Genomic DNA, 24,450 nt, shown 5'->3' with positions numbered 1-24,450 from the left:
ATTAATTTACTATCTGATTAATTTTGTGTTACTGTTGTGAAGGACAAACAACATTAAGACATACCAGTTGGTTGTGACCTAGAGATTAATTTACACTGGTCTGTAAGGAAATACATACATTGACAATTGAATTTGATACAGTAAATCTCCCTTTTCTTTTGAATTTCTAATACACAGAACAGAAAACAAACTCCTGTTTGTGTTCTTCCCTCTATTGTGTTTTATAAAGGGTGGCTTTGCATATATTATATTGTAGTACAACACTAAGTCAAAGCTTTTCAGATTAGTACATGCATATGTCAAACTCAGGTAGAAGTGTGATACAAGTATGTCTGTCTAAACAGAAAAATATGATAATATGAAAAACACAGGTGTGACCATGTTTCTTTGTACTTCAGCGACAATATAATCACAAATCTGAGCTGACAACAATCCAACGCTGCAATGAGTTCACCAAACAAGGACCCAACAGCCTCAGGTAAGTTTGGAAAATGTGAGCAAAGATATGCGTGTTTAGTTTGTTGTATCTGGGAGATTGGGTGTTAGACACAAACCCTGCCAATCCAGTTTATATTCAGAGAAATGCTTCCATATTATTATATTTTTTTTAAATTTCAACAATCCATTTGCTGCAGTGTGTCCAGCTGCATCAGATTGGATGGAAAGCAGCTTTTTTCTGGCTTTTGCGGAGCAAATGAAGGACATTTATAGTTTGTCTTAAAGCTACTCCAACATATTCTTGATGTAATGGTTTTAGGTCAATGTCACGCTGATAGATGAACTGCTGCCCCATGTTCAGGTTACCTACACTCTGGGGGAGGTTTTCTTTAAGGTACTTTATGCTCCCTTCACTACTGATAGATAGATCATAACATGATGCAACAAGCACTATGTTTACTGTTGGGGTGGTACAAGCAGGTGATAGGCAGTGCCTGATTTTTCTGCAGACACAGTGCTTGGTGTTTTGCCTAAAACAATTCGACTTATCAGACCAGAGATCTTTATCAGGAGTTTAGGCTTGAGTAAAGGTCTTGACAGCCTGTTTGAAGTTTTCCTGAGAGCTAGTTGCTCATAAAAGCCTGATTGATGGAGTGCTGCTGAGACAGTCATCCTTCCCATGAGTTCTCCCATTTCAGCAGGACTTCTGCAGCCTTATTAGAGTGACTGTTGGGTTCTCAATCATCTCTCTGACCATGGGCCTACTTATCAATTAACATGTCCGGTAGCAAACAGGGGGCATTGTTAACTGTGCTTGGACTACTTGCCTTGGTTGTTACCCTGACATACGGTGTAAATTGAAGCATTCCATTCTCTTTAAATTGCCATGATGTACAACACAATTTGAAAGGGCTGCAGAAAAGGATCTGAGTAAATCTGCAAATATGGGATTCTTGAATTTCTTCTTCTTGAAAGTGTTGATTGGAAAATTAAAAATGGAAATTTAAAATTTAATTCACAACACAGTATGGAAAAAGTAAAAGGCTCTCTGCTCTCTTGCTTTTCCTTTGTATCTACCAGCAAAAACTACTGGTGTGGGCATGTAAAATGTGAAACACTTGACATCTGAATCCAACTCCTATAGCACTTCAAATGGAAGAAGTATTCCAAGGATATACTGTGCAGTGTATGAAGAAGCATACCATTTCATTTTCTACTTCTCACACCATCCCAGAGTGTCTGAAAGCCATTCACACTTATTCTATGTGCACATAGTGTGGCTCGGGGTGGTTTATGATGGGGATATCTGCTACATGCAGCCAACAAATACTTACTGAAAGTTTTTCAAGTTTGCTGCAGCCCAAATCCAGGCACTTCTTCCAGGAGCGATTGGTATGCAGAAAGGAAGCGAATGACTGCTGTCCTACCAGACCTGGATTATGTGTGAATCAATGCTTGAGGAACAAGGTTACAAGAATCCTGCCTGCATTCAGATATGAGTGTAAACTAACCCCTTGAGAGATGACACATACAATTTGATAAATATTTAGCATATGCCCTCAAACTTGGCTGAAGTTGCTAAAAAATAAGATGCAGAAGAGGCAATCTGACTCAGGGAGGGTGTAATGAAACAATAAGTTAGTGGCACAGATTTTACTACCTATTACACTGAGAGAGGTGTCGATGATTGTCCAAACCACATACTACAAACAGAACACTATATTTAATGGTAAATTTATAGCTGAATTAACACCTCCAAAAAACACTAATTTTCACCTTTTCTAGCTTTAGCTTTCCTCCATCAGTAACCATCTGTGACTCGTTGCCTCCTCAGCTAATTCCATCTGTCTCCAGTGTGTTTTAAGTAACTTTTTAACATAGTCAGTCACCTGCATTCTGTTGCAGTTTTGAGACACTAAACATGACACACCAGTTTTGTGGGTTTTACAGCATTTAAAAAAGTTGCATGCATGCTAAATTCCATGTAAAATGGGTACACAAGACTGCTTTAATACACTGAGCTGTAGTAATCATCACTGTCAATATGTGCAATTATGCTGTACCTTGTTTAAACGGTTTCATAGGTATCATTTGCATCTAGAATCCTAAGCCTATGGTTCCATATGGTGGAATTTACTACAGACAGTGAGGCTCATTTGATTCTGTGCACAGCAGTGTGATAATTATTTTTTTGACCTATCCCTAAAAGGCAGCAGTAAAGTCATACTAATTCTGCAAACCCAAGGGTAACTGAAGCAGCATTGAGTCATTATGAGGTATGATGCTTGTACAGAAAAAAGGCCTCACAGATGTTGGGTTGGAGTTTGTGACTTCAACAGCTGTTAGAAGAACCAAGTATTTTGTACTGAGACATTCTACATTGGAAATGTTAAGACGGGTAAAAAGACTGCAAATGTGCTCTACCAGTACTAATAATGTTTCTCATGTCTGGGTTTAAATTGAGAGTGATAGATTTGATGCAGTGTATACTCAGGGTCTTCTATAACAGAATAATGACGGCATACTCCTCTAAGACACTTTATCTTAGCATTTTAGGGAGAAAAAATAGATTATTTCGTATGCATTTAGAAATTCTGTTGATCTTTGCAGACTTTCTAACTATAATTTAAAAAATTAAATTATATTAAAAGGTTATCTGGTCATTTATTCAAGCTTCAAGAAAGATTCATTTACATATGTGTTGAATCAACTGGTTTGGAGTGTATAGCTAGCTAATTGAGAAAATATATGACACTTAAATATAGTTTAATCCACATGGTTTAAAACAAGGTAGGGTTCTGTGACTTTGTTGCAGCTGTAAGGAAAGGAAATAGTGACCTCTGGTGTAATTCTGATGTGAAACTGCAACCACGAGAAAAAGCTGTGGCAAAGACACCAGGAGTGCATATCTGTATCATGAATGTTTACCATGATTCAATCAATTAATCTTGGCTATAACTGATAATAAAGGAATACTAGGATTGGCTTTGAAATATATATGGTGAGATAGATTCTGCACCTCAACTTGTTTGAATAGTTTAACCATATCCTGTCCATTGGCTTACTAATATTTAACCTTGTAATTTATTCCTACACTCTGATGCACAGCAAGTATGTGTAACATTAGTGGTTTAGATTAGCTTTTATATTAAGTGTTTTCACTGTCTTTTTATTTTTATGTATTTAAAACCACCTGGTTATTTCTTCTTTCTTTTCATGTAAAATTTATTTAATTACTGAGTTATTTTTATTTTCAGTGTCTATCTTTTGTGCACTTTGTATAAGTTTGTTGTCGTTTTTTGTAGGCCTCCTTTAGATTTACTAACACAGCTACATTATTAAATGTGTGTCTTCATCATTATTTTCTGGTTTTTCCAGTGGCTATAAAGAAAAGGTCCAGAGTTCCTGGAGTTATGATCACGCAGTATCTGGAGCAGCTGCCTCTTGGGAAATCAACACCTGACTTTACACGAAAACCAATGGCTGTGACTGCCCAAGAGGGTAGGAAAAAAAAAAACACACAAACACACTCAGTGTGACAGCCTTATGAAACCTTATCTACTACCATATTGTTGTCATACAGCTCCTTTGTTTTGATTTTTCAGGTAAAAAGGCAATATTTAAAGCTATGGTAAGTGGAGAGCCGGCCCCAACTGTCACATGGAGCCGTAACAAAGGTGAACTAGACAATCCAGAAATATACAAAACCAGATTTGATGAACGATCCAAAGAACACTTTTTGGAGGTGAGAAAAAAAATGACTGGCGTTGTTCTTAAAGTAGCTGACAGTTAATTAGATAAATGTAAAGAATCTAGCTGTCATCGCTATAGATATGACCTTCATTGAACAATATTTCTTGACCAGATACTCAGTGTGAAACCTGACCAAACTGACACCTACAAATGCTTTGCCACCAACGAGTTTGGACAAGCTGTCTGCACTGCCAATCTCAAGGTCATTGAAGGTGAGATTTACAATAAAAAAATAGACGATGAGTTAATGGAAAAAAAAAGGACAGCAACATATTGTGTAACTATTTATATATATGCTATTTGTTTGTTTTGCTCTGACTTTTTTGTGTACTTCCAGTTGGCTTTAAGAAGAAAGGCCAAGAAGGTATGTAATTTACAGTTGTAAAAAAAGCACATTATTAGCTTTACTTTTACTAAACTCAGCAGTAAAACAGTGTGTTATGCATGGCAATAAAATACTGTATATTATAATGAAATAGCTTTATTGTTATTATTTTCTTTCAGCTAATGGGCAGGGAGCACAGGATTTCAGATCAATGCTTAAGAAAACGTAAGTTTAAGTCAAGTCAAAGAATATGGAAACCATAGCTATCACAAAATAAAATATCACTCTTTCCCTGTCTTTTCAGTGTTATTGTCACCAGAAAAAAACAGCTCCCACCAAGAAAAGATGGAGAAATTGATCCTAAGCTCTGGGAACTTCTTCTCAGTGCACCAAAGAGAGACTATGAAAAAATCTGTTTGGACTTTGGTGTTACTGACTTTCGTTGGATGTTGAAGAGACTGAACCAGATGAAAAAGGAAAAGGAAGATGAGCAGGCAAAGGTACGGTCTGAAGTCTGTGACAACTGCATATAAATTCTGGATTCTGATTTTTTTTTAAGCCTTTTTCTACTGACAAAGAAAAACTGCTGTTTTAAAGTGAAAATTTCTTCTTTTTCCTGACTTGAAAGTAATTTTTCAGGTTTTGATTTTGTTCTTCCTGTGCATGAAGACTAGTTTTGCCTGCAGCTAAATGAGGCCAGTGGATCTTAACAAGTAGACACCTAGGGCTTAGTTCAAGGCAACACGTGTTAAAATGTCATGACTCCTGTAATGAAGTTCAGTACAAAATCTGCAGACTCCTGCACAGATTCATCTTTGTTTTATAGGTGGTAGAGCAGCTGGAAAATGTGAAGCAAATTGAAGTCAAACCATTTGGGAGAGCTGAATTCAGCTTTGACATGAAACTATGGGATCCTAACAGTGCCATTAACGTATACAAGGTAAATTAAAATGTATTCCAAGAGTCAAAAATCATCACCTGCTTCATAATTAACTTGTTAACTAATCTGACTACTTTTGTCTTACAAGGATGGGACTATGGTTCCGTATGGTGATGATAAAAATTCGAAGCACAGCCTTCAGAAAACAGGGACAAGCTATGTTTTCAGCATTAAAGACCCGCAGCCAGAGGATGCAGGATTTTACCAGGTGGATGTTGAGGAGGCAAATATTCTTGCAACTGACTTTCAAGGTGAAGCAAATCTACTACACTAATAATTAAAAAAAAATGCTGATTGTTTCAGACATTTATTTATGAATGAGAAACATCAGTCAATTAGATGTTCTTTCCACACATCCCTCTTTCCTCCTCTTTTAGTGCCTGCTGTGGAATTTACAGCCAAGATCAAAGATGCCAAGGTTGTTGAAAATGAGGACGCCATCTTTCAGTGTGTTTTGACGACACCTCTCAACAGAATTACGTGGTCAAAAGAGGACTCGTCAGTTGAACATGGGGACAAATATGAAATCACTGTCTCTGAGGACAAACTAATTCACACCCTAAGGGTAAAGAATTGTGAAATGGCAGATAAGGGAGCATATTATGCCATCGCTGGCATTACCTCCAGCAGTGCCTCTCTCACAGTGGAAGGTGGGACATCTGTTTTAATAATAAAAAAATATCCAGGTGATCATTTGAAGAATTATTTACACTACAATCATTGCATTTTTGTGTGTTTGCTCTAATTCAGCTGATCCAAATGGACGTAAGGGACTTAAGGGCACCAAAACCAGCGAGGAGAATGACCTGTCTAAACTAGGCCAGCAGGCAAAAGATGATTTGGATGGACTTGGGGATGGGGGAGATGGAAGAGGTGGTTCTGGTTATGGGACTGGGGATGGCTCTGGTGATGGCTCTGGTGATGGCTCTGGTGATGGGACTGGGGATGGCTCTGGGGATGGGTCCGGTGATGGAGATGGAGATGGAAAGAATAAAAACCTCTTGGGAGATCAGAATGCAGAAGATAATGAGGGTGGTAACAAAAAGAAGCGATCACGAACTGGCCCTTTGGTTCCTGACACAATCATAGGTAAAAACCCCTTATAGTATTGCTTTGCTTTTGCATTTTTGATGCAAAATGGAATATCGATGATCAAAGCAAAAAAACTCCTATCTGCAGGCTATTTCCTAAGGAACAATCTTGTTACCTTGTTGGTATATGTTATTAGTGATATAGTCCAAAAATAGTGTATTATATAGCATTCTGCAAAAAAAGTTTTTTTACTTTTTCTCAAAAAAGTACATTTTTCAGAGAGGAGGTTTTGCGCTTTGGTCACTGATACATAGTTTTTAAATGAATAAACTATGATTTTATTATTTTTACATGCAGACCGAGGTGTTCAGTTTGTCAGTGGGCTGTCAGATACTGCTGCCAATGTTGGTGAAAGGGCAGAGTTGTCTTGCAAACTAAGCAGTGAGACCACAGTGGGATGCTGGTATAAAAACGGAAAGCTGGTAAGTGAATAATTTCAGGACAATATAAAGGGTAAAGAATACACTGAAAACTTATTCCATGCTATATTCTATTTTTGGGAGTCTCAGTAAGCAATTATTTAAATATAAATATAAGATTTACTACAAAGATGTGATTTTTTTTCTCACAAGCTAACAGATGAAGATGGTGTAACCATTATCAAGGATGGAGCCTGTCACAGGTTGATCATCGACTGCTGTAAAAAAGATGATGGAGCTGTGTACCGATTTGAAGCAGAGGGACGTAAATCAGAGGCAACCCTTAGTATTCAAGGTCAGAATACCATTTTTAACTACTACAAACCAAGTTTTACAGCAGTTCAAGCTTTTGATCTACCGTAATCTCTTTTTTCTCTCTGATACCACACAGACCCACCACAAATCGACACTGATGCTCTGGGAAATTTCTCAAAGCCTGTCATTATAAAGGCAGGTGAAAATGCTGAATGGAAGCTGCCATTTTCAGGTGGGGCACCAATGACTATACAGTGGTACAAGGATGATGACGAGCTTTTGCCAGGCCTCAACGTAAAGATCGAAACATCAGATACCGAGAGCAAACTACGCCTCACTAAGTGTCAAAGGAAAGACGGTGGAGAAATTAAAATCAAAATCAAAAATGAATTCGGGACAATAGAGGCAATTTCCAAACTTATTGTACTGGGTAAGTTGACATTTGTTAGACACTCAGTGCCTGTAAGTAAATCAATGTATTATGGAACTGAACAGTGGTTGTACAATAGTTTTGTTTTTTCCATTGGTGACAGACAAACCAACTCCCCCTCAAGGCCCTGTGGACATTATGGAAAGTGCTGTAACATCTGTTGAATTCAAATGGAGACCACCAAAAGATAGTGGCGGCTGCCCAATCACAAACTACATCATAGAACGCCAACAAGTTGGGCGAAACAAATGGACAAATCTTGGCGAGATCCCTGGCAGCAACCCAAGTTACAAAGATAAGGATGTGGACCCTGGAAGAAGGTACTGCTACAGGATCAGAGCCAAGAACGAAGAAGGCATCAGTGACTACCTACAGACCGAGGACATAGCAGCTGGTGTATTACGTACGTTTTTTATTAGTTATGACCTAATTTAGGTTTGTAGCTTATTGTAGAAGCTGCTGCTTGAAAACCACCTGATGATTACTTTACCTCTCTGAAGTCAAAAACTTGAAAGTGATTAAAATTATTTGCGAATGAATCTAAGTACGAAAAAATATTAAATCATTTAATGAAATGAATTGGGATGTAATAAAATATACTTTAATATTCCTCACACAGTGAGATGCATCGGTGTATATATTCAATACAAATACGCTGAATTTCTTTCATGTACTATATTGCCAAACATTCTCCGTCATTGCCAGTTTTTTTTTTTTTTCAAGCAAACATGATGTGACTAAAGCATATAATGCTGGTCGCTTATGGAAACCTGCTCACACTGTTTTTCACCAAGCTGTCCTCAAGCCTTATAGTAGCTTTGTCAGTCTGATAATATATGAAAATCTGAAATACACAATCCACACACTATTTCAAACCACTTGTAACTGTGACCTGACAACCCACAACTTGATTTGTGTGCAGCTGCCCTCTATGCAGGCAGGTCAATTGAAGAGTGAATGAATTTGTTAGCAAGTGTTGCTGTCAGGGCAGAAGGGCAAAATGCCAGGGCAAAGGGTCATACAACCTTTGAAACACATTTTAAATTCAAGCAGAGTTGGAGTGCACCGTTTGCATTTTTATCTGCTAAAAGTCTTGCAGGACACAAAGCCAACAAACAGGCTGCCAACAACATAGTGAAAAGTGGTAATACTGACCTTTATTTTTAGACAACAGTCTCCCACACTTCTTCCCCATCTTATGAGTATGATTGTGTGGCATGTGAAAGCAGTGGTTCACTTTTAATTCTACACTTTTTCCCTACAGGTTATCCAGGAGCTCCCATGGCACCCAAAGTGGTCAGCGCCTTTAAGGACTGCATCAACCTGTCATGGTGTCCTCCATGTGACACTGGAGGAACCAAAATAGTTGGATACAATTTGGAAAAAAACAAGAAAGGCACCAATTACTGGAGCCTTGTAAACCAAAATGGCCCAATTACAGGTTTTCAATGCATTATGCCTTGCTTCAGAATAACACTACCATGGTGCTTACTATGCATGTGCCTGCATCAATGTCATCCCTCTTTGTTGTTCTACTACTTTGTTTTTGTTACAGATACAAAGTATGCAGTGAAGGATGTGTTTGAGGGAGCAGCATATGAATTTAGAGTGTCTGCTATCAACCTGTCTGGTGCTGGAGATCCAAGTCTTCCATGTGACACAGTTATTGCAAGGGATCCAATGAGTAAGCCAATAGTAAATAGTTTTGAACACTCACTAATGCTCACTGAAAACCATTCTTTAAAGTTGCTTTGTGTAAAACACTGTGAAAGCAGGACACTTTTGTTTTAACTATATTTTCAGAGCCCCCAGGCAAAGTCACAGACCTCAAATTAACATCTTCCAATTACACCACATTTTCCCTGGCATGGACAAAACCTAAGGAACTGCAAGGAGTACAGGATGAAGCCCAGGGGTACTATGTGGAGATCAGGCCAATAGAAAACCTTGAATGGACCCGCTGTAATGCCATCCCAATTACTCTGACTTCCTACACTGTGCTTGGCCTGAAGGCAATGGCCACATATTGGATGAGAGTAATTGCCACCAATTATGGAGGTGATGGAGAACCTCAGGGCTTTGACAATTTTATCATCGCCATGCCTCCACCTGGTAAGAAATTCTGCTAAATCTAATGGCAAACATTACGTTTTTCTTTCAAGTTCTGTGTCTGACATATGTCAACACCATATACCTCTACCATATGCTTTTAAAAAATAATAATAATTTTAGAGTTTTTATATTGACCTACAATAGTTGTGAATTTTGTGGGTTGGACAGTGGAATTACTATAATCTTTCTAAAGCTACGAAAGGATAGGTCACATAGGAACAGAACAGATTCACCATAAAGCCATAACTGCCCGTTTGACAGCTCAGCATGAACAAAATATACAAGCAACATTCCTACAGCCAGCAATTTTTAAAAAGCAGTAAACCATGGGAAATCTGCTACAAAAAGAGGTGATGTGTTTATGTTGTTTTTACTTTAAAATCAGATTTCCATGCACTACACTAAGGCAGGTTGTCTGTAGATTTGTGTTCAAACTGCAGGCTTTTGTTTATTTGGTCATGCCATCCTGTGGAAATATGTTCCAGTCACAGAAAACAGAATGGGAAATGTGATATTTGACAGTTGGTGTGCCCAGACCACAATAAATAAACAAAAGGACTGGAAGTGATTCAGGCTAATGAAGAATGCCTTCATTCTGATCCTATGAGTAATTCAGAAGTACAGTACAGAGAAAAGAAGTCAGATCTCAAAAATGTGCAAGAACTATATTGGTCAACAGTGCAGTTTCAAAAGAATGGTTTCAAAAATGTGAGAAGCCTATATTTTTTAGCTATGTTGCAACTATGCACCTGAAAAATGATCTTAAGATCAAGCTGAACATTACAAGCATAAAAATGCACTTGCCAACATCATAATTACCACATATATCTATATAATATAACAAGCTCTCTCCATTTCACCATCACAGTAAAGCCAAAGTTCAAAGACCGAAACATGAAGACCTTTGTGGTGGTGAAATCTGGAAACACCGTTCGTCTCAACATCCATTTTGAGGTACACAATAATGGATCCACTAATGATCCACGTATTTTCTTTTGTAGAAGCATTTCAGACACTGTCAACATTTTTGTTATTGTACTAACTTTATAATCTCCTTGAGTACAGGCCTGTCCCTTCCCTGAAATTTATTGGTTAAAGGATGGCATTCCGGTGCCCAAACATGTGACTATAACAAACTCTGATAAAGGTTCTCAGCTGTTAATACCCACATCCGAGCGATCAGACACCGGCATCTACACTATCACAGTAAAGAATATTGTGGGCCAGGAGAGCTTCAACATTGAAATCAGAGTTACAGGTAAGTATCGATGGGCATAAGATAAATTGTGACCTAACAATAAAAAAACACCTCAATTTACTAAACCCAAACTGCGCAACATGTTCAGAACAACCGAGTAGATTCAACAATGACATGGCATACACTGAATATATTACCACATAAAGGTATTAAACACAGCGACTAAGAGGAAATAGTATGTCTAATAAAAGCAGTCATTATCTCTCCACTCTAATTTACAGCTTTGCAAGCCAAACAGCATTTTTATAGATTTCGGAATTAAGCTAGAATTTGGCTGATTAGTGGTTGATTCAGATTGAAAGTCAAGAACCTGACCCTTTAACATCAGTAATTCCTTTGCCTCTACATCTGGTTCTAGATGACCCTAAGCCTCCAGGGCCAGTGGAGCTGGATGAGAACATCCCAGGAACAGTGACTCTGTGCTGGACTCCTTCCCCAGATGAAAAGCGGGATGACAGATTACACTACATGGTTACCAAGCGCGACTCATTCAAGCGCAGTTGGAGGACAGTGGCAGACAACCTCTTTAACAATAAGTTCACGGTTGTCAACATCTTGCCCGGACGAGAGTATTACTTCAGGGTGTTTGCTAAAAATGACATGGGCCTTTCACCACCTTCAGAGTCACCTATGTTTGTAACAAAAAAGCAAAAACGTATGTGCCTAATTTTTCCACCTCAATTATGGAACTGATGTTATTTAGTAGGTATTCAAAAATAATTAAACAGAAAATTCCCATTTCTTTCTATATCCTTCAGGAAAGTTCACAGTAAACATGCCAGAGACTAAATCCTTGGACTTAGAGTCACCACCATCCTTCATTGTCCCTCTGAAGAGGCGCACAGCTCCCCAAGGCTATGAGTGCTACATGAGCTGTGCTGTTAGGGGTGATCCAGCCCCACGTGTGACATGGTACCGCAACAATATCAGCCTCAACACAAACACCAACTACCACATCACAAACGTGTGTGGAGTCTGCTCCCTCCTCATACTCTGGGTGGGACCTAAAGACAACGGAGAGTACAAAGTCATCATAGAAAACAAGCTGGGAACAGCAGAGTCACAGATGACACTGAGCATCAGAGGTATTGATGATAAGTAAGAATCATAACTAAAGAAACCCTCTGAACTTGACACTGTAACTGTGTTTCTTTGCAGAGTGATGAAGCGTTGCTGCTCCCGGAGAGAGAATCTTCAACGGGTTTAAAAATCAGTTACACAAGTTTTGTGCGATGCAGCAATCAAATACATTAACTAAGGATGTTAACTGCACAGCATTTGATACATTTTGATACAGCATTTGAGCTACACCCGCCTGTAAGGGGTACTCGAGATATTAGGCCTCATTTTTGTGGAGTTGTCACACAGTCCATCTTTCTACCGTCAACGATGCAGACTTATAATATACTAACATTGAAGTGTTTTGCTGAATGTCATGATGACCCAGATGAATGTGAACATGCAGAATTTAACCCAACTCACACCATATGTTCCTGGGATATCATGTCTACAATAGGATGGACAGGCAGATGGATGGATGGATGGGTGGATGCATGGGCTTTTTACTATGTTTATACTCGAACATTTAGAGCTTGAAACAGCTTGAAAGAGCTTCACATATAGTCTTACATACAGATTTGTTTCCTGAGAAGTGACACGTTATGTTTTCAAAGCTTTGTTTGAAAAGGGAGCAACTGCGTTTGCTTGCACCTTGCATTAAATTAATATAAGGCCAATGTGTGTATTGTGATATTTTTAGGGACAACAGCTAGATCTGCCACACACTCACAGGCAGAAATCACAGCATTTTCACACCATAAAAATGTAGGCTGATGACGGACCCGTATGAAAAATGATACGACAGCTCTCCCTGGAGGTGAATCTGCAGCCGAATCTGCAGCCTGATGCAAGATTGTTTTGCTTTGAGTATTTATAATGTGTCATTTTACTCTACTGTAAATACACTAGCTGTGATCACTTAATCTAATTATTATCATTGTTATTATTTTTATTAGTAGTAGTAGAAGTAGTAGTATATGCTTTATTTATGGACATCTTTTTAAGGCACTAAAGCAGATTATAAAAATAAAATCACTGGGAGGACTTTATGTTTGAAAGGCCAGGTTTTAAAAAAAGGTGAGTCTTGAGATGGGATATGAAAGTAGGGAGAGTCAATGGTATAGAAATCCTTGGGTAGAGAGTTTTAGAGTTGTGGGGCAGAGTGGCTGAATGCTCTTTCCTTTGTAGACAAGAGGGGGAGGAGGGGAGAGGAAGATCTGAGTGTGCGGGAAGGTGTGAATGAGCGCAAAAGATCAGAAAGGCATGGAGGTGCCAGGTGATGGAGAGCTTTGAAGTTGAGGAGCACTATAATAAATTGTAGTGTACAGCTCAGTACTTTACATTTCAGAGTTCAAACAAAGGTTCTAATCCTAATGGAAGAGACAATGAGATGTGTAGAATCATTACTTCCACGTTTGACGCTACTGTCTTTGAACACAGAGGCTATACAGTACATCTACAGAATGAATGAAACGAGTTTGTTACATGGAAATGTCCTCATCTGACAACAACAAAACCATGCCATTATTCCACACAGAAATGTAACTGTCAAGGGCCTCAGCAATTAATGACGTCAGCTTCTCAAACATGATTTGTACATTTTCTTGATACCAAATTAAACAACTATCTTAAGGTATTTGACTATTACTCTAAGAAAACAAGTAACGTGAAGACATAACTGAGGCCTCTGGGAAATTGGGTTCAGATATTATAGATATTACACAGTTTAACACAATGTAAACAATAGAAACTGACAGCAGTGTTTAGGTTAATCAATAATGAAGTAAATTACACGTGGCCTGTAGACAGCTATTAGCTCCAAGCATGAGTATTTTTGCACACAGTAGATGGGACAGTCTTTCACCACTGCAGTTGCATAACACACAGTCACGCCCCCCACAGCAGCAGTTGCTTTGAACATGATGGGGGTCCAATGAATGACTAGGTCAGAGGGTCTGAGCAGAATAGACAACGTGATACCTTGGCAAATGCAGAAGTGAATCCACACGCAGCTGTCCGGTCCTCTCCCTCTGCTGCCATGGCCCGGCGTAAGGCGAAGAAACCGACCCCAGAAGACGACGAGGTTTCCATGTTGTTGGCGACACCGGTACCAACACCTGGAAGGACACACTCCTTTGTTTCTCCAGCTCTGCTGTTTATAATTACGTTTACATTTGGAGCCTTTGTTATGGGGTGGTTTTTAGTGCAACAGCAGCAAAGCCTCGACCAACTGTCTGAGTCTTTAACAGCGATACAGCAGAGAGTCACAAACTTCCAGCAGGTGATGGACAGGGCGGACGTACAGGTACGTTAGCTAAACTTCTCACCTGCGACCGCGCTCATTATAAAATATAAAAACAGTCACTGACTCGGCGTGACATTATCTTAAAGAGTTAACATTCTTACTCTGAGTGTGACTTTGGCGTGCTTTAACCACGCAGGAAGGCTATCAATCAAAGCATGAAACAAGCAGCCGCGTTAAGCTAGCTTAAACAAAACGCCCCAAAACGGAAGTGATGTCATGAACCTGTATAAATAAAAGCATGGCCGTTTTTTTTTTAAATAACAAATACGTGCCAGGTTATCAACAAATACAGAAGTAAACACGTGTTCTCTAAACTACGATCAATCACGTGCAACTTCCGCAGTTTATACGAGAATCTGATTGATACATTTCACCAGTGACGATTATTTTGAAAATCAAACGTTGTTTGACATTTTTACCAGGCTGACTTGACACTGATAGTAACACCTGTTGATATTTTTAGCATTTAGAAGGAGCAGCTTTATGGTAACTCACATTTCAGTGACATTCACACGTCCAACCTGTGAAAATTGTGAAATAGGATTACACTATTCATTATGTTTATCAATATTATTTGCTATAATAATTAGTAACTTTTTTTTATATAATAAATGCATGCAAGTTCAAATCACAGTACATTAAAACTAGTGTTTTGGAGCTCAACACAGAGCAATAAGGGGCATGCATTAGACTTTATTTATTTATATGGTATATGTAATCAAATGGACCTGTCCAGGGTGCACCCTGCCTCTCACCCATAGATAGCTGGGATAGGCTCCAGCCCCCTGTGTCCCTGCACTGCAGGACAAAGCGGGTTCAGATGATGTATGGATGGATGTAATGAAATGTTTCTCTCTCTCCTTCTTTAGGCAGACTCAGACCCGTTTGTCGAGGACAGGATCTTTTCCCTGGAGCAGGCTCAGAAACAGACCTGGGAGAAAGCCGAGGTTTTCTTGGCCACAGAAAGGCTGAAGAATCCTGACCTCCTCTCGAAGCTTTGGGAGCTCCGCTCTGAGATAGACACACAGTGGGATGAAATACAGCAGGCTTCTTTGGCTGTCACAACTCTCCATGCCATGTTTAAGAACCAGAGTGAGGAGTTTGAGGTCATAAAGCAGAGACTAGCTGCCAGTCTGAGCTCTAGCTCAGCAATGCCTGAACATGTGGCTGGGCTGACCAGTGCTGTGGCCAGTGTGTGCTCCAGGATTAATGAGCAGGTTGCATCCGTGGAGGTTCTCAGTGCACAGTTAGAGGGACAAGACTCCAAGCTGAGTGACCTGAAGGAGCTGGTGTACCTTCATAATGTTGCGCTACATACACACACCCACGAGATGGATGCACTACTGTGAGTTAATTTCACACACTGTGTTTGCATCCATGCTGAGCTGACAGTTCCTGACCCATGTGTTTTTTTTTCAGGGGGCTTTTTAAAGAGAAGCAGGTCATGCGTGCACAGGCATTAGAGGAGATGCTGGGTTTGGTCCAGATGACTCTGGATGAGCAGTTTTTAGCCTCACAGACCCTCCACAGCAGTATCATGGCTCAGCTGCAAACCGTTCACTCCCAGGTACAGTATAGCACATCCGCACAAGACCCAGTAAATATACTGCATTAATTATTCACATTTCTTACATTTTCTCAGCTGGCTAATGAACCATCTTGGCCAATTGCACACGAGTCAAATGTTGAGGTGGTCTCCATGACAATGAAGAATACCGTTGAACAGGACACGGCTGAACAGCTGGATGTTGAAGATGGGGCAGATGAGGAGGTAATGCTGGAGGAACAGCTAGTGGAAATGGGTGAGGACATTACAGAAGAGCAAGAAGAGGAACTTACACCAGGAGTAGAGGAGGAAATTCCAGGACAGGGTGAGGAAGAGGAGGAGGAAGATGTGGGTGACACGGCCGAAGAAAAAGAAACAGAAGAAACTATTACAGGTCATGCTTTGGATGAATCTTTGGAAGAGGAGCTATCTGAAGAAGGGGAAGCCCGGGATTCTGCAGAGGAAGAGTCAGTTTTTGTGGAAACGGATGAGGAAGAGCAGTTCTAAAATCATTTCAGGCTGACACTATTTCCTGATGTAGTCATGTGACTGTGACATAAGTCTTATGAAGATTAGAGGGAACCACTTGTGCAGCACACTCACTGAGTACGTTTTAAAAACAGTTGTTTTATTTTGCACTGATGTTTGTGAACAATTTTTTAGTGAATTTATGACTTAATGTGTAATTCCAGCCAGATAGTTTAGACGTTTGGTAAACAGTGGTATCTTTAAGAAGATTTACACGAAAGAAATTGATAACTGTACTAACTGTATATGTGTGTAGGTAATTAGAGCAACTGGTTACAGAAAGGTGTGTTGACGTAAATGATTAAATGATCATGTTCAAAAGAGATTTTCATTGATGATACTGCTTATTTGTGAGTAAATTAACAAAGTGTAAATTGTGTTTTTAATGTTAATAAAACATGTGTCTCCCTTTGTAATTTAAGACAAGTACAAATGCCAAGTTATTTATGGTGCAGCTGCACATGTGAGCATATATGATTCCTCTGGTACATACTGCACATTTTCTTCAGTCTCCTCTTTTGTGAAAAATAATACCTTCTGCCAGCAGGTGGCGCCTGGTTACTGCCACTAAGACAGTAAAATCAAAGAAATTGATAGAATTGATCATTACTGATCAGATTGCTATAGGTGCAGAAGTGTTGGTGCTAATGACAAACTCCATGTGCATTTACAGCATGACAAATATACACATTGTGCACTCTTCATAATTAGATTTCACATCCAAGTGTTTTTGTCCATGTACTTTCTGATGTTATCTCATTTTAGATTCCCTGCCAGGTGTGATTGTTCCACAGGCTACATAAAAAACGAAATGTATGTGTATTATTCAGTTTTATTATCAATGTGTGAAGGAATGGAAAGTACCTTCCTCTACTTTCTCTGTTGGCTGTGCGCTTGGCTGTATCTATAAATAACAGACACTAGGGATGTGACATTTATCTTGGCTCACAATTAAGAGCACTATACTCACTGCACAGCTGTACTCTATTTTAGATCACCCACTAAAGAACAACAAATTGCCTCCAAGCTAATGCACCAAGAAGTTGTATTGGGTAACTATCACTGAATCACCTTAAATAGCCAAACAATGGTCCGAGCAGAAACGGCAACAAATTCAAGCTCAAAGGTTTTTAAATCAGCCAGTTTTCCATTTAAACTACAGAGTGTGTTTCACTTCAAACAAACTAGCAGTTACTCAGTTCCCCTTTAGTTAAAAAAGACCTTAGATCATGTTTTGTGTCACAGGAGAACAATACTTCTTTTTACTTAAATACTGTAGTGTACACATTATGTTTTACATAATTTTAAAATGAAATAAACAGAACTATATTTAAAACCTTGAAATCAAACTTTTAATCCAACAACGATGATGCTTTGCTTTTTCTCTTTTTTTTTCTGAATGGTCAAGAGTCTCGAGAGTCCTTGTGTACAATACTGTTGTCAAATCCTTGTGTCTACACACACACAGACACACACACACACTCACAGCAGCCCGCCTACTCTCCCAGTCCCACCACTTCCTCCACAGCCCTCACACTTCTTTCACTCTCATCTGATATGCAATGTCTCACCATCACAAGAAGCTCACACTTTGTTCACATTGTTCACTTTTAGGAAACAACCACCTCTGAATTTAATCTCCGTGGATAATAAACATTTCAGGCTACTTCTTCTTTGCTGCTTTTTTCCCAGCTTTAAAGAGGAAACACTTCTTACAGAGTTTTCGGAAGGTTTTTTTTGTTTTTGTTTTTGACCAGCTGCATGCAGCGGTGCGATGTCATCTCTACTTTCTCACAACAAAGATCAGCCACGCATCAGAAAGTCTCTGTCTGACTCTTCTCCAGCTTTATCCACCTCCACCACCAGGAGCCTGAGGGTAAGGCCTGATTGTCTTTTATCTTTTCAGTGCCTGTTTAGTTTAGAGGAAATTCCACTGCTGCTATAATGCAAACAGTAACTTTGGGTGGGGGGGCAGTCACTGTCAAACAAATGACTGAAACCAACAAGAAGCCACAGTGGTATCTCATAATACAACAGACACACACATTTAACTCACATGGTCACTGAAACCTGACCTCTTACTGCCTCATTTGAAATGAATATACAGTAACTCTGTTTACATGTGGAAGCTGAAGGAATTGTTCTTTTGCTCCGCATGAAAGTCCCAAAGGACGCTGCACACAGTCTTTCTAATCCTCTAAACCTTTAATACTCTTTCATATATCATGTACACAAGGCAACATTTATGAAAATACACATGCTGATCTGAGTGAGATATGTTTTCCCTCTGAGATAATCTATTGGATTATATGGTGAAGATGACTTTTTTTTTCCCTGACAGCATGTCAGAGCAGTTACAGTATGTGGTATGTGTGTAAATCCTCTGGACATCCCAACATAATCAAGTTATTTCTCATAACATTTCACATGCTTCTGTAGCAACTCGCATGAACTCTTACACACTGATAAGCACCAAGAAATGAGGATCATTTGTAATGAGCATTTAGTCCTGTCCTGTTTATGTAAACCAAGAATCCACTTGGGGATAATAAATGGAGTGACAGAGAGAACATTAATGTGTGTGAGAGAGAGGGAGGAAGAGAGGATGAGGAGAGAGAGAGAAAGCAGAGAGGGGGTGAAAGACAGGATGACAGGGAACAGAAAGAAGGAGGGACTTAGAGGACTAGCTTGTGGGAACTCAGACATAGTATTTATGGATGTTTATCTCTCTGCTAGTCCTACGGGAAGCTCACTTTTTCCACTTGGGAGTAGCAGACAAAACGTCCTTCATAGAGTCTAAAAAGGCTTAGAGGTAGAGACGCTCCTTCATGGGACAAAGTCACAAAAGCCTCCATTTCCCCCCCCCATTAGCATCTGTTTATATGTGATGTTTAATCTAAACCAGAGCCTTTTCCAAGTCTGAGTACAGTATATCATTAATAACTATTTACCAGGCATAGCCAAGTGTCCAGAGAGAGCCTTGAAGGAGATGACATCAGAGTCTGGTGAGGATCCAGAAGTTCTGTAAATGGCTCAGATGGAGGCGTAACACTGTGTTTACACATAGTGTCTGTAACCTAAAGCCTCGTCTCTTCTTCACAGGAATCCACTTACCATCTCCATTAATTTTGCGTGACATGTAACTCTTCAAGAACTAGTCACAAGTCTGCTGGTTTTGCTGAGCTTTATACAATGACGCTCTCAGTGGAGTGTCGGGATGCACAAGGTTGAGAAGATGACTCTTATATTGTTATGAGAGCTCAGGTCCTTTTCTTTTAGAGAGGAAAACTCAATGATAAGAGATACCAAGTTTGGAGGCCCATCCAAGTTTAAACATGAAGACAAGAAAGCTGTAGTTATGTCTGAAACTGCTCAGTTATGGCCGTTACTTCAGCAGATATCAGCCAACCTCAGATAAAAGAAGACACATTGTTTAGAGCTGCATCAAAACTACAACAGGGACTTTTTAAATGTCTGATTATAGAGTGAAATATTGTAATAAAACTGGTGGCACTGCTAACTAAATGCTACTGTCGTCAAGCTCACATGTTCAGAAGATGATTCTCTATCTTCACTGTCTTCATAAGTAACTAAATGTGAATATTATTTCCCTTCTCAAGAAGAAAACTGGCCTGAAGCTGCTCTGGCTGTCTGCAGTGGCTCAGCATTTCCTGCTGTCCTTCTTTAATTTGTCACTGTTCTCTTTCTGTATTAAATCATAGTCTTTATGCCGCTTGCAGCAGGTGATGAATCACGGTATATTTCCACGCCCCTTTTAATATTACATGGGTTTTTTTTTTAAAGTTGTTGTTAAGCCTGCAGCATCAGCAGCAGACAGTAGTGGACAAACTGTGTAGGTCACTGCTGCACTTATTACCTTTTTTGGATGTGTTTAGTTGTCTGTGCTTGTCAGTTTATTTAAGGGATCATTTCCTCTCTCCTCCAATAAATGGGCTCAGTATTTCAGGCAGCCATAAACCTTTAAGGAAGACTCTTCATGAGGAATTCTTGTAAACGTCAACTCACCAAGAAGATGGAGATAGTGATTATATATGTGCATACTGACCTTTAACTGCATGTTCAGAGTATTATTTAGAGGTCAGTATAAGAGTTATAACCTGGGAGCCATATTTCTTATGGTAAATGTCTGCATAGTGCTTTTCTACCTACTCTTAGGCTCCTAGGCGCTTTACACTACTTCACTTTTGCCCCTTTTGTGCATACAAGCACATACAAGTGGGGACTTCTGCTGTTCTTGGGCAAGACACTTCACCCTAGCCTGTGGCGCGCCTTGCTAGTCATTGTATGACACTGCTTGGAAGCAGCTGTAAAGAATTTCCCTCTGGGATTAATAAAGTATCTAAAATAAAAAAAATAAAATTAAAAAAACATACATTCACACACCAGTGGTGCAACCACTCGGACCAACTTAGGGTTTAGTGCCTTGCCCAAGGGCACATCAGCATGAGACCATTATTTGTGTATCTGTGTTTGGGGTCAGATAATATCTTGTTCTAAACATTTCTTTTCACTTTTTTTTTCAGAATGACAGACAATCAAGGTAAGCTCCCTCTACGTATTTAAACTATCAGCACATAATATAGAAGAAAAAACCACCTATTGCAATGCCTGTGTGAATGTTACCTCTCGTATGTCTCTAGACTGGGCTCATCGGGATCGTCTGATGTTTCCAATGACACGCCAACAAATCATGCAGAGTCCTACTTTCTACGAAGGGAGAACAGACTCTCTGCAAGAAAAAAGGCAGAAGAAGAGACAATGAACAATGACTATAAAAAGGCAGGTGATGCAGTGCGCTGCCTCTGTGCAGCCGATGCAGTACATTCACCACAAGAGGGCTGGTTCTCATCATTTGTGCAGATACATAAATGTTTTTCCTATGAAGGAAACTGCACTTCCACCAAAGAGAAGTCAAACATCTCAAAGCTAGCAGTGCTATTTGTTTACATATTGTTTACGTGAGGTGGACATTCATTAATGTATACTAATAAAAGTATTATAGTGTGATGTGCACTTGACATAAGAAGAAAAAGTGAGCTAACAACAAGCGAGCTGTGATCAAATCAAACTGAAAAATCAAGAACTGATAAAATCTTAGAGGAGTAAAGGTACAAACAAACAAACCAGAGAGGAAGACGCAGGCTAGGGGTACGCAGGAGAGGCTAGGACAAACAGATGGCACAGGGGAAGCACATGGACTAAACACACCAAGAGTGAGGGTACACAGCAAGGGCGGAGCAGCCAATCACATCCAGCCATGTACACCCTGGACAAGTCTCCAGTCTACTGCAGGGCTAACCCACAGAGATAAACAGCCAGTAACACTCACACCTACAGACAATTTAGAGCCCTCAGTTAACTCATGTGGGAGGGAGCTGTAATAAAAAGTTTCAAATCAAGTTCAGCTAATCACAGAGTCTCCAGTTCTCAGTCACCCTCACACTGAATGATGAATAGAAGGGAGCTGTTGTACCCACTGTCCCTGTTTGATATCTGTGTGCTCAAAAAATAACATGTTTTTTATTATTATTTTTATTTAGATGTATGAAAAGGCACTCGCCACCAATCACAGGCTCAAGTCCCGACTGGAAACAAGTAAACAGGAACTTGCAGTGATTCAGGAGCAGCTGCAGAGAGCACAGGTACTGCAGTCCACAAGAAAAACCATCCTGAAGACATATATCGAGACTATTACAGCCCCCCAAATCATTTTTTTATAATAATTTTCCGTTGCTATAGAAGGGACAATCAGGTGACTGTGGCTCCAACGTGCTCGAGGCAGAAAAAAAGGTATACAGCTTGAAATTGTTTTCATGTTCATGATCGATTGATTTGAATAATAATTTCCATCCTAGGAAAGTTGGACTCTCAAAAAGAGGATATCAGATGTGGAAGAGCAGTTAAAGGTGGGTTTCATTCACGTCCAGTCTTTTTTTTTTTCTTTTTAACTATTTCAGTTTACAGCAGAGCGTCTGACACCAGAACAATCCAATCCAAACCAAGTGCTGGCAGCCCTCAGCGCCTTCAGCTGACATCATTTGTCACCATTATGCTCTGCTGGCTGTGGAATGTGTGAGCACGTTGACACTGCAGCGAGCGAGCCATCAGTATTTATCTGTGGTGTAATGATCACAAATGTCTGCTGTGTTATGTCTGATTGAATACAAACAAAAGCCTCTTGTTATCTGTGAAAGGAAAGTCTAAACAAACATGAGATGCTGGTATGAATGACATACACTGTGAGTGTCCCAAGAGCGACAGTGTGTCAGTACGTACACGATTGTTGTGTGTGGGAGAGAGAGAGAGAATACTTTGTTTGTATTTTTTGGCGTATGATATGCAGATTTATGCTTGTCTAGGCACCAAAACCTTGGTTAGGTTTGTAAATGTATATATATAAAGTTTAGCCCATCCTCACCAGGAAAATGTCAAATGTCATGAAAACAGAACATGTTGAATAATTCTTTGAATCTCTTTGTGTTTATGGGGGCGGATATTTGTCACGATGGTAAATTAAATTGATTCAAAGCTCACGGTGTCAGGAGGACTCCTGAGCCATGTTTTTAGATACCCCCATCATCCTGAACATAGCTCCTAACACAGAATATTGTGGCTATATTGATCCCAGGATCAGATGACAATCATTACGTCCCGTGTGTATTATCGGCAACATTAAACTAATTGCTCCTCACTTGAACACATCTTTGTCTACCATGATGAACAGCCTGCCGTTTTGTTTACCCTTGTTTTTCTGGTGATGATGAGCTGGAGCTTTGATTTCCTCAAAGTAAATTTAAAAGTATATTATGAAAGGGTTTTTTTATATGAAAGGTGAAGCCAAACTATTTCTGCTCACATTGCTGACTTAAAGTAGAAAATAATAAATGTGAAGGGCAATTTGGAGCAGCAGCTGATTAATTTCTGTGTTTCTCAGACCTGTATTCATAAAAAAAACACACTCACAAAAAGAAGGGGTCACATTCTTTTCATGCTTTGGAAATCATGAAAATCAAACCTCTGCTGTGGTTTGTATCTCTCTGAGCTTGGTGTGATCAAGGCTGGAATAAAAAATGAAAACCAGTGAAAATATGAACAGACTGAAGAACAAGCTACAATAAAAAATACATGAAATGCAGACTAGATCTGTCCAGTATAGGAGTCTTTAGATTACACGGCTGGTCCACACTTGATGTTTTTTTTGGTGCTCTCTCCTCAGGTTAAAGAAGAGCTCAAGATGGAGAACCAGAGACTGAAGGATGAGAATGGAGCTTTAATCCGAGTCATCACTAAACTCTCAAAGTGACACAGGAAGCAGAGGAAGAGAGAAGAAAGCAAATAAACCGCCTGCATTCCTCACACATTCAAACATGTATTTATATGGGTGGCTGATAAGTTTGTGGCCAAAAGGTAGAGAGAGTCACACGTTTATATTTGTTTCCTTTCCTACATTTTCACACTGCACTGGATCATTTTCTCTGACATCATCACTTTCAAAAACTGATGTCGTACTACTTTCAACATGGCAAAGCTTCATCTTCATCCCACACCTCATACGAAGAGAAGGGTGTTGGATGAGTGCAGATCTGCATTCCTAAAGGCCAGTGTTGCACAGACCTAAAACTTTAAAAGATAATTAATTCATCTCCTTCTCTCCAGGCCAAAAACCTATCAATCACACCCCGTACCTATACTCTGCAGACAACTTGAGGCCATTCTAATACATGTTATTGTTTATTAGAGTGACTCATTTCCACTTCTACCTGTTGAGTGATTTGCAGGTGTCACACTGTGAATGTACTGACTATATAACACATTCCTATAATAGAAATACATTAAATTAAAATATATTCTTCAAAAACATTTCGAAACACAAATGCCAGAGTTTTCTTGTCATTTATAAACCCCCAAAATCACATTTAGAATGTTCCTAAGGGGCAAATAAACAAAGTATTGCTTGTAATTCTACAGC

General features: G+C 39.5%; 3 protein-coding genes across 4 annotated transcripts; all 3 read left to right on the top strand.

Moving 5' to 3' along the window:
• Positions 1-444: 444 nt before the first annotated feature.
• LOC114435455 (immunoglobulin-like and fibronectin type III domain-containing protein 1) lies at positions 445-12,124 on the top strand. The gene is made up of 23 exons (XM_028405131.1): positions 445-478; positions 777-832; positions 3,744-3,939; positions 4,044-4,183; positions 4,304-4,403; positions 4,529-4,555; positions 4,696-4,741; positions 4,821-5,016; positions 5,343-5,456; positions 5,545-5,707; positions 5,834-6,106; positions 6,207-6,545; positions 6,846-6,970; positions 7,121-7,262; positions 7,359-7,652; positions 7,756-8,055; positions 8,917-9,093; positions 9,208-9,336; positions 9,456-9,764; positions 10,633-10,718; positions 10,830-11,022; positions 11,381-11,677; positions 11,781-12,124. Exons 1-23 carry the CDS (start codon positions 445-447, stop codon positions 12,122-12,124), a joined length of 4,080 nt encoding a protein of 1,359 aa, XP_028260932.1.
• Positions 12,125-14,049: 1,925 nt separating this feature from the next.
• LOC114436337 (neurofilament light polypeptide-like) lies at positions 14,050-16,893 on the top strand. The gene is made up of 4 exons (XM_028406546.1): positions 14,050-14,386; positions 15,256-15,731; positions 15,806-15,953; positions 16,029-16,893. The coding sequence occupies exons 1-4, from the start codon at positions 14,120-14,122 to the stop codon at positions 16,437-16,439; spliced, it is 1,302 nt and encodes a 433-aa protein (XP_028262347.1). The 5' UTR covers positions 14,050-14,119; the 3' UTR covers positions 16,440-16,893.
• A 1,089-nt stretch (positions 16,894-17,982) lies between these two features.
• On the top strand, positions 17,983-24,441 carry LOC114436511 (protein phosphatase 1 regulatory subunit 12B-like). 2 transcript variants are annotated; one of them, XM_028406802.1, is made up of 7 exons: positions 17,983-18,336; positions 21,005-21,021; positions 21,122-21,260; positions 22,022-22,123; positions 22,221-22,271; positions 22,337-22,387; positions 23,698-24,441. In XM_028406802.1, the coding sequence occupies exons 1-7, from the start codon at positions 18,235-18,237 to the stop codon at positions 23,782-23,784; spliced, it is 549 nt and encodes a 182-aa protein (XP_028262603.1). In that variant the 5' UTR covers positions 17,983-18,234; the 3' UTR covers positions 23,785-24,441. The 2 variants fall into 2 exon arrangements, with proteins under 2 accessions (XP_028262603.1, XP_028262604.1); XM_028406803.1 differs by lacking the exons at positions 22,337-22,387; positions 23,698-24,441 and adding an exon at positions 22,439-23,630.
• Positions 24,442-24,450: the final 9 nt, after the last annotated feature.

This window comes from Parambassis ranga, chromosome 5 (genome assembly GCF_900634625.1).
Source record: "Parambassis ranga chromosome 5, fParRan2.1, whole genome shotgun sequence".
Lineage (NCBI taxonomy): Eukaryota > Metazoa > Chordata > Actinopteri > Ambassidae > Parambassis > Parambassis ranga.
Note: the sequence above shows the minus strand (reverse complement) of the source record. Positions and strands in the feature narration are given on the sequence as shown.